Source organism: Cyrtonyx montezumae, unplaced genomic scaffold (assembly GCF_038088225.1).
Source record: "Cyrtonyx montezumae isolate F1298 unplaced genomic scaffold, pur_monq_1.0 scaffold_5, whole genome shotgun sequence".
Lineage (NCBI taxonomy): Eukaryota > Metazoa > Chordata > Aves > Galliformes > Odontophoridae > Cyrtonyx > Cyrtonyx montezumae.
In genome coordinates, this window is record NW_027072056.1 from 7,646,042 (window position 1) to 7,662,748 (window position 16,707).

General features: G+C 44.0%; 1 protein-coding gene across 1 annotated transcript; it reads right to left on the bottom strand.

The window, feature by feature from the left end:
• Window positions 1-1,000: 1,000 nt before the first annotated feature.
• Window positions 1,001-15,597, bottom strand: AP1S3 (adaptor related protein complex 1 subunit sigma 3). The gene is made up of 5 exons (XM_065748141.1): window positions 15,516-15,597; window positions 4,457-4,635; window positions 3,266-3,374; window positions 2,228-2,365; window positions 1,001-1,343 (listed from the first exon to the last, which is right to left on the bottom strand). Exons 1-5 carry the CDS (start codon window positions 15,516-15,518, stop codon window positions 1,308-1,310), a joined length of 465 nt encoding a protein of 154 aa, XP_065604213.1. The 5' UTR covers window positions 15,519-15,597; the 3' UTR covers window positions 1,001-1,307.
• Window positions 15,598-16,707: the final 1,110 nt, after the last annotated feature.

The following is a 16,707-nucleotide window of genomic DNA, read 5'->3' on the forward strand; positions in this document are numbered from 1 at the left end:
ATTTCTCTCAGCTTTGAAGTCTGTTAAAGACAAAATTAATCTCTGCAATGATGCGAGGTCAAACAGTTTATAGGGTTCAAACTGCACTGACTGCAAGATAGGGAAGTTTACCCACCTAGTTCCCTGCATACACATTTACAACATTTTATAACTCCAACGTCTTATAGCACATAATAGAGCGTACAGTCCAACCAATTCTTCTCCTTTTTACTCTTTCCTTCTTTTTACTCTTTCCTTCTTCAATTCTTCTCCTTTTTACTCTCTTATGAACTTATGAACTTATTATGAACTTTCCATTTGTGGAGCATGTGAAGTTATAAAAGGTTAATTAAATTGTTCAAACTTCAGAAAAATAGCTCATGTTCAACTACTAGAAAGCCTGTTCATCCCATTAGGTGTATGAATTGGGGAATGGAAAGCTCTCTTGATGAAGATGGTCTTTGGTTGAAACTTTGTCAAAAGATACATGAGGTCCTTCACCCTAAAATCCACAAAACTACTTCTTCCTCTTCAGGATATCTCATGCTCTCAGGCTGTATGTTTCCAACAGCTGTAGCCTTTCTCCAGGTCCAGGGGATCCAGGAAAACAGAAAGAAGCCATCTACCTGCAGTGGTAAAAAGGATTTGTGAAACTTGGGAAAAGTCTGTCTCGATCAGAACAGTCTTCTGGATCAAACAGCAGTGCAGGCTGTGCTCTAATAGCAGCCGGAGGACTGCTGTACCAGCAGAGCGGAGCACAAGACAGAAGGAAGACAGTATAACCAGAGGAAAGTGGATGGGCCAAAGAGAATTAAGTTTCTTCTTACACTAGATGAGTTAATCTTTCCAAAACATGCTTGTTAAATCAGAGCCCACAACAATATGTCTTTTAGAAAAAACTTATTATTACAGCAGAATAATCATTACATTCAAAATAATTGACATTTGTACAAAAGTAGAGTCATATGGTCAGCACTGGACCAAAACTAGTTAAAATACCTTTTCCACGTACTGTTAGATTAACATTTTATGATGACAAAACCCATAGCTAAAAGATGTGATACAAAACAAGCAATCAGTCCAGCAAGGAAAAGAGAAACTAGAGCAAGGGTAAAAACAATTCTGAGAAACCTGCACGCAGAGTAATGTAAATACAGAATTGTTAAACCCTGTGCTACATTAGCTGACCTTCATCTTGACAATTATACAAACAAACCCTTTTAGTTATTGGTTTTGGTTTTTCTCTGGCACATTGGGAAGCAATTGCAACAAATGCAAACGCATTTTGCAGGTGTGTAGAGCAGTTCTCTTTCCAGGTAGTTTTAACATTAAAATGCAGGTTTGTTCATGTACTCTTCCACTGTCTGGAGAGAAAAGAAAGAAACAATTGACACATTATGGAGCAGTAAAGTAAGGTAACTGAACCAGACCCTCATCTTACTTGATGACAGTTGTAGTTTTGCACGGAATTACATCAGACTACTGCAGAAATCATACTACTTTTAAAACATTAACAGGCTTTTAGAATCTGATCTTCAAATAATGACATACCACAGCTGTGGCTAAACTCATCATACCCAGGTGGCCACTGCATCTAGCTTGTCTGGTTTCATAAGCTAGTGCCAGACCAATTATAAAAAACTGGGAAACTCCCTAGCTATATCTTCCAGTGCGCTGTTCCCTTCAGTACCCAGAAAATGAAGTCAACACATCGTGTTCCACTGCTTATGTAATTGCTAACACAATGTTACAGGTTACAGAATAAAATTGCAGCAGGGTTTTGAACAGAGGTTATGTATCTGTGCCTCACAGAAAAGCAATGTAGGTGTTTCAGAATAAAAAAAATGGAGTTTTCCAGGATATATTCTTCCCAGTTTTAAATGGCAATTGTAGGCCATTTGTTTCCAGTGTATCATGAAACAGAATAGATTTTTTATGTATTTATGTATACATACCTAGGCATAAAATATAATCTTAGATGTCTTACATATGTGATTAAACATTTTAGGTATTCCATCATCTATTTCTTAATATCCAAAAAAATGATAGCATGTGAATTGCAAGAATGCTTAAAAACTTAAAGCTTATGAAACCACTACATTAATTGTGTTGTTACACTATTAAAATTGAACTTAAGACATTCTGGGACACTTCTGTACCAGCAGCACTTAGCTGTATTTTAAACTCCTGTCCAACAATGAAGATGTAGGAAGATGAAGTACTTGCCATTCATTTTCTTCAGCCTTACCTCCTGCAACATGTCAGAGTCTTCTATGGCTTTCACTGCAGACTTCTTGGAAGTGTCTTGGACTTCTCCACCAATTATAAATTCGTCAAGAATAAAATAAGCTTTTTCAAAATTAAAAATAATATCCAGCTCACACACCTGGCAGAAGAAAAAAATTTTTTTGAAATGGTCAAAAGCACTCAGCATACACACTCTTGTGGCAGGTAGCTAGGCAAAGGATACTGCACCCTACGCAGCATCGCAGCTTCTGCATAAAACAAGGATATTCTACTTATTGTATTTTATATAATACACTACCTGCATGCTGAGTTTCAGAGAACAAAGTTGATGTCCTAGCCCACTAGCCTTACATAAGGCTTTTTACAGAACATGTAATATGGGTTACATATGATCATACTTCCACAGAAGAGGACAAACCCCCTGTCCCAGTGACCTCACAGACACCAACTGTTTTTCTGTTTTGACACAGTACAAATGTAAGTCATGGCACAGTAATTTAAATAAGAGATGAATTAAGGTAGTAGGAACAATTTCGAAAACATTCATAGAATAGACAGGACACTTATACTTTTGGAAGACTTCAAATAGAAATTTGTATCTTTAGGTCTTTTCTTTGAAAGACAAACAAACAAACAACTCCACTTCGTTTTTCTCATCTCACCCAACATCATGAAACCACTCACTCACACTTTTTATAACTGAAGATAGGAGGGAGAATTAAAATACCATCACCAGTTTTGTTATTTTTTGAAAATTCTATTTCTTTTGAAATTCTATTCCTAAGCTTTCCCCTTAAATTCTACTCCCAGAAAAACATGTAAGGCGTCAATACTAACTTTGTTTGGGGAGAAAGGATATAAAATTGATCATAAGTTATTTTCAGCACTATTTTATAAAATACTATAATGATGCACCTCTCTCTGGAGTGAGGGAGAGTATGGGATGATTAGCGTGGACAGAAACACGAAACGAAGTAGTTATTGATGTCTGTTTATCAGTCAGCCAGAAATGCAATTCATGGTGGAGAGGGAAACTTACGTTTCCAAAGTATCTGTCCAGAAGTTCTACATATCGATGAACGACCTCTAGCGTCAGGAGCTCATTATCCTGGTCTTCTATTGCACAACAGAAATACAAACTAGCATATCTAGGAAAACAAAGGCAAAAAATGTGAGAGTGAGCAGCTGCATGCTCAATGCTCCGCTCTTAGAAGTTACACAAGTGATAGTTGTCTACCTTGTCTCTAAAATAATCATTTTCTTTGAATATCATGGTGCTCTGGAGAGCACTGAAGAAGATTTGACAATTTAAAGAGATCATTAATTTAGCCTGAAAAGCAAATTCCAACTCTTGTCAAAGCAGAATACCTACAACACTGGTCTGAACATAATGAACACCAAGTCACCAATGAGGTATTACTGTTTATTAACAACATAAAAATACAGGAAAAAAAATGACAGTGGAAGGCATTACATCCCACTAAGCCAGCTGGATATCGAAGGACCGACTGTTTTTCATTTGGGGACAGAAAACATAAAACTAGTTAGCCCAAACAATCTTGTTACTTGCACCAAAACTTCATGTTTAAGTCAAGCCAAGATGAGATTAACTATCTACCTCAACTCTTCGGTGCTGTGGTTGGAGTCCCAGCTCTGATCAGAGACGTCAGTTAGTATGGCGTGCTGTAGCTTAAACCTACCTCTGTTTATTACTTACCTCTTTGCAAGAATTAAAACACAGTTATTGCTCTGCTTTGTGTAAATGGGGGCCAACAATTTGTTTGGAAAAGGAAATGACAACTAATACTTTCCAACAAATATTTCAAAGATAAAATTAGACAAAGTGTTGAAAGTGCCTCAGGACTCTTCTTGTACCCTTCCTCAGAGTCTGACAAAGCCTAACTAACACATGTCAGCAGACCACCTCAAATAATACCAAGGGGGAATGAAGTCAAAAGCCTCCTGGTAGATTTTCAATTACTTACTATGTTAGTCCATTTGCCTTATTTGACAAATAGTGCAAGTATATTTTTACCCCACAATTTACCCTGATTATTTATCCAGGGCCATTGTGGCATTAGACTCACAACGGCAGGTTCCCAGCATCTTACTCTTTAAAAAAAAAACAAAACCAACAAGCCCCGAGTGCTAAAGTGAGCCTTTGTTTTCCCACTTGTAGCACGTTATTTATACAAATAGTAATTACATGTTCTCATAAAATTACTCACACCTTTTGTAAACAAGCTTGAGGTCTTTCCAGTCAACAAAACTACTTGTTTTCTGATTGCGAGCCAAAACAATCTGAACAATTTCTCGAACGATCTTTTTCTTCTCTTTCTCAGGTAGTGTCGTATACCATTTCTGAAGCCTTAATTTCCCCTGTCGACTGAACAGCAGTATAAAGTGTATCTAGAGCAAACAAAGCGACATGGTTAACGCTGGGGCATGGCCTCAGCCCCAGGCAGTGCAGGAGGCATCCCTGTGCCTGCCAGGACCCCTCGGGCTCAGCACAGGTCTCCAACTGTCCTCTGACCAGGACCAGGTGAGGCTGAGCTTGGAAGCTGGGCCCCTTCCCCTCTGTCTCCTGTCCCATCCCTGGCAGATCTCCCCTCCTTGAATAACCCCTCACATCCTCTCCCATTGCACTTCTTTACCCCGTGTGACTGGTTGCATTGCTTTCCAGTTTGCTACATCACCATTTTGTGACTGTGAGAAGAGGGGCCCAGCCCTTAATCCAGCAAGATTACACACATTAGCAAAGGGGATGAAGATGTCTGATACAGCATGGCTAGAGAGATCGGAGATACGTGGCGTGTGACACGAGAGGAGAACATGAACACCTGGTAGCAATGGCCTTCACCATGTCTGGTAGTGCACTAAGTGCACTGACAGATAACTGTGTTCCCAGAAGGCTACTGGGAGCAGAAGAAAGAAGCTAGCTGCTTTGGAAAGGGGGCTCAACCAGCTTTTGCCAGAGAAATCCCTGGATTTTGAAACACAGACGAGCGTGATGACCCAAGACAGACCTCAGCAACATAGGATGCTATACTGTGAAAAGCACTACATGCACAGTTCTGAAATTCCAAATTTCAAAGCCAGTCAGAATTTAACATGACGATTTCTGCATGCTTAGCATCAGCTGTGTTATTGAGAAGTGCTAGATTTTAAATGCTGGAGAGCCTCTGGGAGAAACATATCAACCCACACTTACACAAACACTACTATAAGCAGATTAAAGAACTGACCATGATAAGCCTTTAAGCAGCATAGCAAGTCATTTGCCCACAGCACAGAAACGGCTTTAAGAGTACAGGAAATCTATCTGAGGATGACATTCCTCTCAACAGGATACCCCCTAATAAATGGCAGAACCCAGCAGGGCACGAGATGGTGGCAAAGGAGAACATGAACTGCTCTGCCTGTGCCAGCCATACACTCAGCTCCTCTCTGCTGTACTGCAGCCAGGCCTGCCAGGCAGCCCAAGGCAGCTGGCACTGGGAGGAGAAAGAAGCACAGGAGCCTCCTATTTTTCACCTGCAATGTTTGTAAGGTCCCAGCAGAAGGGAGCCTGGGACCAGCAGGTCCTTGGCCACATCCCCTTTTCCATCAGCCTAAACCCAACCTATCCTACAGCCCCAGCCTGCACCCTAGTTCCTGCTCCCTCCTGTTTTCTAGTCCGGCTCACTGCTGTGCCTGTGCTCCTCTGTTATTCCATCTCCCCAGTAATTACAGTTACTGTCAAGATTATAATGCAGATTTCCATGAAGAAAAAAGTAATTTCATGTGCTAGTGAAGTCCAAGCAGAGAAGTTCCCAGAGAAAAATTTCAACTAGACTTCATACAAATCATAGTTCATAAGCATTCTCTAGCCATTATGTCTCATAGTTGTTTGGCAATCTGAAGATAAGAGTTCTGACTTATACTGGGAAAGACTTCAAATATAGGAACATTCTAGGGAAGGGCAGATAGTTTCATCCATACCTGCCTGCAGTGGGATCTCCTATTGGAAATGTGGCTCTTGCCATCGTTAGACTAACGTGCTTGATAAAATTGCAAGGATTTTCTAGCTGCCTTGTGTTGAGCGCTACAGTAATCTCCAGATGAGTCTTGCTAAATAAAACAATTATGCTGTTGGCAATCCATGTGGTTCAATTACAGTGAGAATCAAAGCACCATGTTCTTCCCTTTCTCCATCCATATTGCCAGCTGCTTTTTGACATGGTAATATTCCAGCTGTCAGGGCTACCCCTTTGCAGCAGATGAAGGGACAGTACTTATTGTCTGCACACTTCGTCCAGAGACAATCTGAATGAATGACTCTTTTGCTTGCTGCACAGCACATTTACTCCAGAGCATTTGTAAAAGGAAGTGCATTTTGAAAAGCAAAACATAGGCTTTCAAGATAAGAACAAGTCCGCAGGTGTCCATTTAAAAGCAATCAGGCACAGGTAGCAGCTATTTGATAAACAAATCTCAAAATACGTTGAAACAGATGTGAGAGGATGATCATATTCAATTGAAAAGGCAAGGCATCAGACAGTGAATCCCTAGCAAAGCCGAGAGCATGCTCAGCGTAACAAGGTCACGTTGTTTTAGACAAGTTTCTAACACCCTCAGGAAGAAATACTACTTACCTCCTGCTTTAATGGGAGAAGATAATTTAAGGGTATTCAGGTTTAGGTTCAGCAGCTGAACTTAATGGGCCTTAAATCTGAGATCCTGTCATTAATGAATACGTCTCTCCAGGAGAGAAATCCCCACGCCTTTAAAAGGCTAAATATCAATAAGGCAGGGAATTCACTGTTATGGCATTTTCTCCTGTCCAGCATACCTCATCATGTTGTGCTTTACCCACAGAAAAGTGAGCTGCTCTCCATTTGAAATTACTTTGAAAACAGCACTGTTTTGTGTACAAATGCAGCTGATGTTTCACCAACACCTTCATGAATAAAGTCAGGGTTAACATTCTTGCAAACACAAAATAACTAAGGACTCTCATCAATACATCAAGACTCGTACACAAGATTCAAAACCCACATCTTTTGGGTTTTCCATACCGTACTCTACTTCATATGCAAAATGCAACTGCAAACTCTGAAAACCAATTTTACTCTTACAGAAGTATTAACAGCTGGAAAACAGGCAGTAGCCTCTGCTATACTCTACCTCCAGTTTTACAGTCCACAAGATAGCACACCCCATACTGAGGAAAAAAAACAACAGACTTTTCCGCCCTCTTTTCACTCTCCTGCCTTTTTCTATCTTCTAAACTCTATTAAATCTGGAGAACTCTCTAGGAGGTAAGCAATATTACATTCTCAAGAATGTATGAATGGCTAAATTCCTCTAAATGTAAACATCAAACTGCCCAGCCACATTGACATGATACAACGCATTTTTCAATCTCACAGCCCTGTTGATTACTCAATGGAAAGATTTTGATGCATCAGTACACCTGGAAACATTCAAATGCTGCATAAACACATAACATCTCATCTGTTCTTGCTCTTTGACTGTGAGAACATGCTTCCTTTTCCATAGTGCCACTAACAAGATGAACGTTAAGGAACTTCGGGTTGATTTTCAGCAGCCAAGCTAGAAATAGAGGTACAACGTCCTGCAACATTTTCCTGATTTCAGAAGCTCTAAATCTGGAGGAAAGCAAAGATAGAACACTTGTTTCAAACCAAGAACCCCCGAAGTAATGTGTTTGGTTTCCTTTCGGACAACTTCAGGGTGTGCTGGCTAAGACTAACAACCACCAGACCCACAGGCAATGACAGAGAAGATTTTGAGGTCCACGCTGGAATGGGTCAGGATGATGAGTCCAGTTTCTACTGGAGCATAAGCTGTCTTCAAATGTGGAGTCTGGATGAGGGAGGCTTCAGTCTGGGAGTAGAATTTTAGCTTGTTTTACCGAATCAGACCCAACCACTTACTGCATGGTGCCAAATGAGCTCCCCAAATGTCTGTAAGTAGCCTAAAAGGATGCACGTTGTATTTGCAGGCCATTCTTTTCTGGTTGGAAAAAAACAGATTTTTTTTTTTTTAATTTGGGATTCAAACCAGATTTCTAAACCTGAACCATTCACTTCTCTGATCCAGCTGCAGCTATGTTACACAACAGGTCAGAAAGTTAGAGACCCTCTGTTTTATCGAGATCTACAAAACCAGTCAGGATAACACATAACACTTAGATCCAGGGCTACTGGAAAATCAGACAGTAGGCTTTTGACACAAAATAATTTCAGGGTAAATCAAACAGACATCAATAACACCAAATACAGAAGGTTTACACCCTAGGACAACCAAATACTTCACACTTATCTTGCTGGTTGCAAACTTGGGTCACTTGAGGCATTTACAGAAGTTTCAAAACACATAGATATGCTCTGCAGCTCTCAGTAAGACTGACTAGAGGAATGCAGTCTACACTGTATTACACACAGAGCAAGCCATCCACAAGGACATCAATGAAAACATTACAGAAGAAGACAAAGCAGGTTTTCCTGACTCTCAGGGTTGCTTACCCCATTTTGCTGTCCAATGATAAAAACATTGAAAAGATGTAATATTTCTTCCTGCAAAGTGAGCTCAATGGGTCCATGCTGCAGGGAATCTCATTCATCCCACTGCAAGGAAAACCCAAGCTAACACTGCTCTCCTCCTCCCACAAGTCACCTTACAGACAGCACATGGCACCCAAATGAAGAAAAGCTCACTGACCACATAAAAGAAAGGGTACCGGAATGAAGAAAGCCACACCTTTGGCTGCTGACATGACAACCACTGCTAACAACAGCCTGTGGAAAGCCAGACTGACCGGCTGTACCTGGTTGAAAGAAAGTGACTTTCTATCATAAAACTCCCTTCTAAATTACACCATTAAAGTCTGCTTTATCTTCCTGTATTGCTTTTGTCTAGCTGGGTTCATACTCTGCACATCTTCTATGATTTTCCTTTCCTACCTTTGATATGAAAATTTTCTTCTCAACATAGATAGGCATCCAGAACTTTTATTTATTAGTGCAGGTTTTTACAATGCATCTGGTAATTAAAATTAAAAAAACTCTACCATCATTTAAATATTTTAAGAAAGGATGAATGCCCATGAAAAATGTAAAGCTACTGTGAGTACATACATTGTTTAGAAAGTCATGCTGTTAGGGTATGACACGAGATGCTGAACAGACCAACTGGTCACCTAACACGCTAACAACCTAGCCACACCACGCTGGGGAGATAACAGTAACACACAAGCACAGGGATTTTGGTACTCTCCTGCTGCACAAACCCCTCAGCTCATCACTGGCCTTTAATACATATATTCTGAGGTCAAAAGGGCGTTAAAGAAAAAAGGAAAAAAGCTACTGTATTAAAAATATCCATTTCCTTCATGCATTGTAATTAGTAATACAACAGAATGAAACACAATGAAAAGAAATGCAATCCAATGCAACGCAGTGGAATCCAATGCAACCTTAACCCTAAGTCAAAAGCCATGCAATGGAATGTAAGGAAACGAAATGCAATGCAGTGGAATCCTTGCTAGTGTTACTACAATTTTTATTCACAGTATTCACAAAGCCAACCCTTTCACATTAAAAACCGCACTATCTTAGCTTTAACATATAAATCACAAGAGTCTCTCTGATTTAAGCAAGTAGGAAAAGGAAAGCAAGCGAGGAAGCAGCAATGTAAGAATACCCAAGCAGTGTACTGTTGCCCAACTGGCACAGAACTCCTTCCAGCTTAATCTTCATTAGGAGCATTTCTGAACAATTTCCTCTAAACAATGCATCCAAAGTCCATGCAATAAAACCTGTGCCAGATCATTACAGGCACATGTGATTATATTTACACACTGATTTTATTCTTTTCAAGATGAAAAAGTCAACCCTATTTTACTACTGAATAGCTTCCATGGTCCAGCACTGAAAGGATACTCACTCAGGTAGTATCCATCCAGCCAAAGACCTCCCTGATAGCCTCATTCCAGTTAAACAAACCTGTAACTGAAACAGTGTAGCTGTGCTCAAGCTCTGTGCCAAAAACAAGAAATTGAAGCTTGTGATTCACCTCAGCCCCAACGGTTTTACAATCACAGAAAAATAAAAATAAATTCCCAGTCTGGTTCTCAAACACCTGCAAAGAAATAGAGCTAAAATCTAACCCACTGGACTCTGGCAAAAGGTGCAGCACCTGTTACTCCCATTTCCACTCCGCCTTATCACTTATTCGCAGAGCCCTGCTGTGCATACTGCAGTGCTCTTCCCTTGCCTCTGACCCCTCAGGAGCAAAGGAGGAAGGCTCTGCCCTGGAGCAGGGCAGGCATCAGGAGGAGGGCGTTCCCCAGCATGCATGCCATCAAGGGACAGCACTGCTGCCCAGCGACACAAGTGCCAGGCAGGGAGGCAGCACCAAGGGTCCTGCAGCAGCCCACACCTACCCCTCCAGCTTCCACTTGTCTCACCAGAGACTCGCTGGGAACCTGAGCTCTGGAGGCAACAAAGATAGATGTGATTTTGGATCATGTTTGTGGATAACTTTGAAAGAGTATGGAAGTAATTTCCTGGAAACATTGCCTCACTGGAGTGCTTCATTTTCAGTAGACACATGCTCCATCTTCTGTTTTAATCTTCCAGAGACCTTCAAGCTCCTCAGCCTGGGAGCTGCCAGGTCTGAGCATTTCATTGTAGGTCATGTAGCCATTCCCATGGCATTTCTAAAGCTCAGAGCAGATAACCAGACACTCTCTGAACATTGCACGTGATGCAAGACATAAGGCACAACATGATAAGCTTCTGCATTTTCAACAAACAACAAATATTCCATTTCTTATTTCCTTGTGCCTCATGTCTATTGCCTGCCTCAGGGTACCAATCAGACTGGGGTGAGCATGCAGGAATCCCTGTGCTGGCGGACAGAAACTGCAGGCCTCTGAGCCAATCTACCTGCAAACAGCAAGGCAACCACATTTACTGTCTGCTGAAGAAGGCTTTTAATGCACTCTCTCTTCTTTTCAGGCCTGGACAGAAAATAGCAGACAGACATCTCACACCAACCCAATAAATCAGAGAAGAAAAAAGGCTGCTGCACAGAGCACCCGCTGTTTCGTCTGTCATATTGAGAAGCATAAATCCAGGACACATTAGACCAGAAATACAAGTCTGGCCAGAAAGACACATCATCCTTGCCTTCAAACACACAAACGTAAATTTTAGTTCCCAGTCCTAGCCCACTGACTCCACACACTATATTCCTACCCACAAATGAAACACCATTTGTGCATGACTGGATCTTACACTGCTTTAAACCACAATGTCTGCCAAAATAAAAAGGCCCAAGGCTGGTCACTCAAGAGAGCTCCACCCAAAGCAGCCAAGCAAAGGCAGATGACAGCCTGCTGGAATAGGACAGCAGGGAAACAAATAGGAAGAAAGTTTAATTAGTAGATGTGCGTGGATGATACAGAAAGAGTTATTTTTACAGTGGCAGAATCATTTTAATTTAGGCATCACTGGAAAGAATACTACTAGCTTGCATAAATGCCTGTTATATGTGCCAAATGCTGAAGCATAAATCCTCTAAGCACTGCAGCAAGAGCTGCTCTATCTGCCCTCCTCGGCCCACTGGTTTCCTTCTGTGGCTCCATCATTTTGCCCTTTGTCATACAAATTATGCCTTCAGAAGGTCTACAGAATGGTTTATAAAGTACAAGATTCCTTAGTAACCAGAGGAAAGATACAGGAAAGCTGCAAAAGCACAAACATTTTCACGTGGTCCATTCACTAAGCATACTATCCAGAGATTGTAAAGGGTGAATCACAACTGTAACCAGTGAGTCCAGGCAGTCTAGAACAGTGCTACCCCATAATGACAGTGAGTATGTTGAAAGAGAACATCCAAAACTGAAGAGGATCACAGCAACAGCCAAAGATCACAGATTTCCTGAGAAGAATCTAATCCAAAAAAATACTTTCCCAAGTAAATCCTACAAAACTGTATATACAAGTGGAGCTGAATGATAAGGTGGTAACTGAATACCGACTCACAGATTCCCCTCAAGCCCTACTCTGATCTGAGCATTTCCCAGGACAGCAGGCTGTAAGAAGCAGGGCATGCATAAAATCCTTCTTCTGGTACCCTTCATTCTCCAGGATTCAGAGAGTTATGTGTTCAGGGCCAGAAACTGGGTCCAGACAACTCAGCTGTGGACCCATCTTCTACAAACTGTGCGGCTTGACTACAAGAACACCCACTGCACACCCAGCAGAGGATCAAAGTCTTTCACCTGCATGAAAAAGTATTCCCTTTTCTTTACATTTAATGTCTAGAAATTCCACAAATGGTATCCTTACTCATCTGCTAGGAGGCATTCTTTACTGCATTCACAATTTCATACATCTCTGTTACTTCCCCTACAGTCATCTGTTTCCAAGCTGAAAAGTCTCCATCTATCAGGATCTTCTCTAGTGAATGCTACTCCATTACCATTACCCGCTCCAACACGTGGTCTGCTGCATGGCAAACAAACATCACATGTACCCCCCTTAACCATGTATAACACTGCCTCCAACAACCAGATTTGTTTATTTGTAGTTTTCTCTTCTTCTCCCATCTATTTTTATCTGCTGAGTTAAATTCCTCTAGACAAGGTTCACAGCCTCTGCTAGGGTGATACACAGCTGTGAAACTGGAGGGGGGGTTGGGGAACAGGCAAGGTTTAGAGCATATTATTCTTCAAATCATTGACAGTTAAGTTCTCCACAACACTAAAAATATCTTTTAAAGACCTGTGTTTATTTTAGCAGTTAGGGGCACTGAGACTGTTGGGAAAGTCAATATTTAAAAGAGCTGAGAGTCCATTTACAAACTCCAGGCACCTCGACCAAAATTTCCAGCCGAGCTTTGAGATCTGTGATGAGTACCATATGCCTTGCTACATGGAAACACTGCCTGACAACTCCTACCCAAGCACACCACATCTTCAGAGCCTCCTGTTCTCCAGGGGCTTCTTTGGATCTTTCTCCAGGGCTTCAGATCATGTCAGCAGGTCCCGATGCTTTGCAGTGTGCTGATGAGCAGCAGAGGCAGGAGGGAAGCAGGACCTTTCACTGTGCAAGCACCAGCTCTGCACTCATGGCAGTGCAAACAGAAAACCTGATAATACGGATGGTGGTGAGGTGGCTGTGGGATGGTGGTGTTGCAACACTTATGGGCACGAAAGATTGCAGCAACACGTGTCCCTGGGGAAAGAAATCATTTTCTCTGTCCAATCCCTGCTTTCACTTTCTGGTCTGTTGAGACTGAAGTCCTTGAGGCCATGTTTCTGTGCTGCACCTGTACCCATCAGGGAGCAGAATTCAGTCTTTTTTCTAAAAATCCTTTGTTCTGCATGTCACAAGGAGCAGCTGGGCAGTAACTCAGCCGTTCTCAGCAGGTGTGAAGCCTGTCTAAACACAGCTCCCTGAAACCAGCCTGGAAATCTGCAGCAGAGCAAACAATGGCAGCAACCCTCCTGCTGAGACATGGTACCATTTGCAGGAGTACCCTCCATTCCAATCCCCAACCATTTAACACTGGTGTCAAGCATAACTCCCTCATACTAAACAGCAGGAACTGATCTAAGGAGAGCTTTTACACAACCTGCAGAAAGTTCCTCAGCCCTGAGCCTGAATAAAGCTTATTCTTATTCTGTAACCCAGTAATCCTTAATTTCAGACGAGCAACCCAGCACAACAACCCTTCCTGGAGGACAGACAGAGGAATTTTAATCACGAGTACTCTGACAAAAGCACCCTTTCATCAGGTCTGGGTCTACAACAGGAGAGCAGGGTAAGGCTGACAGCACTGCCTGGTGTAACAATGCCAGCAAGCGTTCACACTGTGAGCTCAGAAAAGAAAAAAACCAATACACACTCACTTTATGAAATTATAATCATCAAACAGCAGACAATCCTGCTAATAAGCAGCACCACTGTGAGCACCACTCCCTTGGGACCATCGTGAGTGCTTTGAGAACTGGCATTTGTTTAGTGCACACACCAGGGAGAGGTCTGAGATCAGCTTCCCCGAAATCACCTCCCATATTTACTGACCTTCAAGGGCACAATATGAACTCCGGTTATTTACATAAGGGAAATGGGTACAGGGAGCTGGTCAGGAGGTAACCGGAAAGGTTGCATACATATGTACACATATACACTGGGAATTGAGGTATGGGGACTGCATTACCATCCGTAAATCCACCGCTGCGCAGATTTTACATGCAGGTGGAACATCTTTCCGAATATACAAAATCAGACTGACACACGAGGAGGTGCACTCTGTCTTAACCACTGGAAAGAAACTGCTCCACTTCTGAGCATAGAGCTAAACGTCAAAATTCAGTCCCCGATGAAAGAGCTGTGACCGCGAGCTGCACCTTAAGAGGCACCTACAGCACAGGGCTGCCCTGGCAGGATGCCCATCACCCAAAAGCTGCCGCCGCACGCAGCCCACCCCAGCAGCTGCACATGTAGCTGTTGCCAGCACGCAGCACAACCAGGCCCACGTGTTTCCTGTTCCCAGCTGTAGTTCAGCTCAGATCCCACCGGACCAGGGGTTTACCTAGCCGCGCACACCGGCTCCGCGGTTACTCCTGAGCGTGCAGAAACAGCTCCAGCCACGCAGCGAGGGATGCTGCCCCGGGAGAACCCCGGCCCCGCACCCAGGGCAGCGGGGAGGGCCCATCCCCACGTGCCGCCCCGGGCAGCCGCTGCTCAGGCTCCGCCAGAAGACACGAACCCACGTGAAACCAAACCCGATACTCGTGCGGGCACCGAGCTGACTCGAACCTCAGCTCCTCGGGTTACAGGAAGACTTAATCGAGTCTCTCCGGAGCAGCCCTATTTTCCTGCTCGGCTACGACAGGCCGTCAGCGCGACCCAGGCTCACCCCGCGGGCCAGAAGGAGGGGAACATGAGGAGAAACGCTACGTTCGTTTCCCAGAACAGGTGCAGCCCCTTGGCCAGGCTCTCTTGGAAACCGCATTCCCGCTTCTCAGAAGAGCCGGGACATCCCTCCGCCTACCTGTTAACGAACGCGCGTTACCTCGGCTTAAAGGCCATTCATTCCTCGCAACCCCCCGCTTCTCTGCTCCGCTCCCCGCCCGGTGCGCTGGGGCAGCGCAGCCGCCCTCTGCGTGCTCCAGGCTGCGGGAAACCATCAGCCCCGAGCGGCGTCCGCGGGGCCGCCCGTCGAGGGGCAGCCCGCCGCAGCAGCGGGGCGGGGACCGGCGCACTTACCATGGTGCCTCGGCGGCGGGCTGGAGCCGGCCCGGCCCGGCTGGCTGCCGGCTGCCTCCCGCCCCGCCTGCCCGCCAGGTGAGGTCCCGGCCGCATCGCGCCTTCCCACAATGCCCCGAAAGGAAACTCCCCGGCGCCTCCTCCCTCACCTGCCGCCGCCCCGAGGCAGAACGCGGCTGTCGGGGCCCGGCGTCCAGCGCTGGGAGATGGGGAGCGTAAGCTACTACTGTTTAAGTAGCTTATGTGGCTGGGCTTTGCTAACCTGCGCTTCGAGCGTGAGCTGGATGAGAGAGCGGGACACAAACAGCTCCGGCAGCTGAGCGGCAAATCCTTGTAACCTCTGGCAGGGATCTGCTGATAAGCAGTCGATGCCAAAGGAATGCACAGCTTCATCAGACTCAGCGTTTCAGTCGAAAGCTCTAAATCCGGGCCTGAGGCTGCTCGAGCTCTGACTCAGAGTCTGATCCAGGTGCAAGCTACCACAGAAACATAAAATGGGAAGAGTTAGGGTGTTATATCAGGAGGGATGTTTCCCCATGCACACTTGATCTAGCCACACGCATAGCTCTGGATTCAGCATACGGTTCTCAGTGCTACAGGGAGAGCCCTGCCCCCTCCTGCATGCAGTGCTGGACCCATTGAACCATCAGCAAAAATGGGAAATCTGAAGGACATCAGTGGCTGCCACTGGGGAATCCCTTTCCAGGCCTCTGGCTTCAGCAGAGGGACAGCCCCCAGACAAAAGCAATTGTGTCTGCACAGCAGTGGGGCGCAGTCCGTCCATGGTTAGAAATACTTGTTTGCAAGAGCAGAGGGAGAAGGGAGGCAGTGCTACATATCAGAAACGTTCCTAGTTTCCTGTGTGTCAACATATGCCTAAATCATTCATTCAACTGTATCCTCTTAACTTTAGAGAATACACGTTGGTATGGATGTATATGCAAGGATGTGGTCCTTATGCTCACGTAGATTTGTGGAGGTAATTTCCACATTGCACAACCTCTGCGCTCTGTAAACTATGATCTGATCTGGAAACATTTATTAAAACCTCCATTCTGTTCTTGTTTCTCTACACTCCAGTCCTGCAGCACAGTGAGCACTGCCCTTGGTTGCTGCTGGCTGACATGTGCTCTGTTTCTAGGGTGCACAACGCAAGATGCCCGAGTCCCAGCTCCCTGCAGACACCTCACCA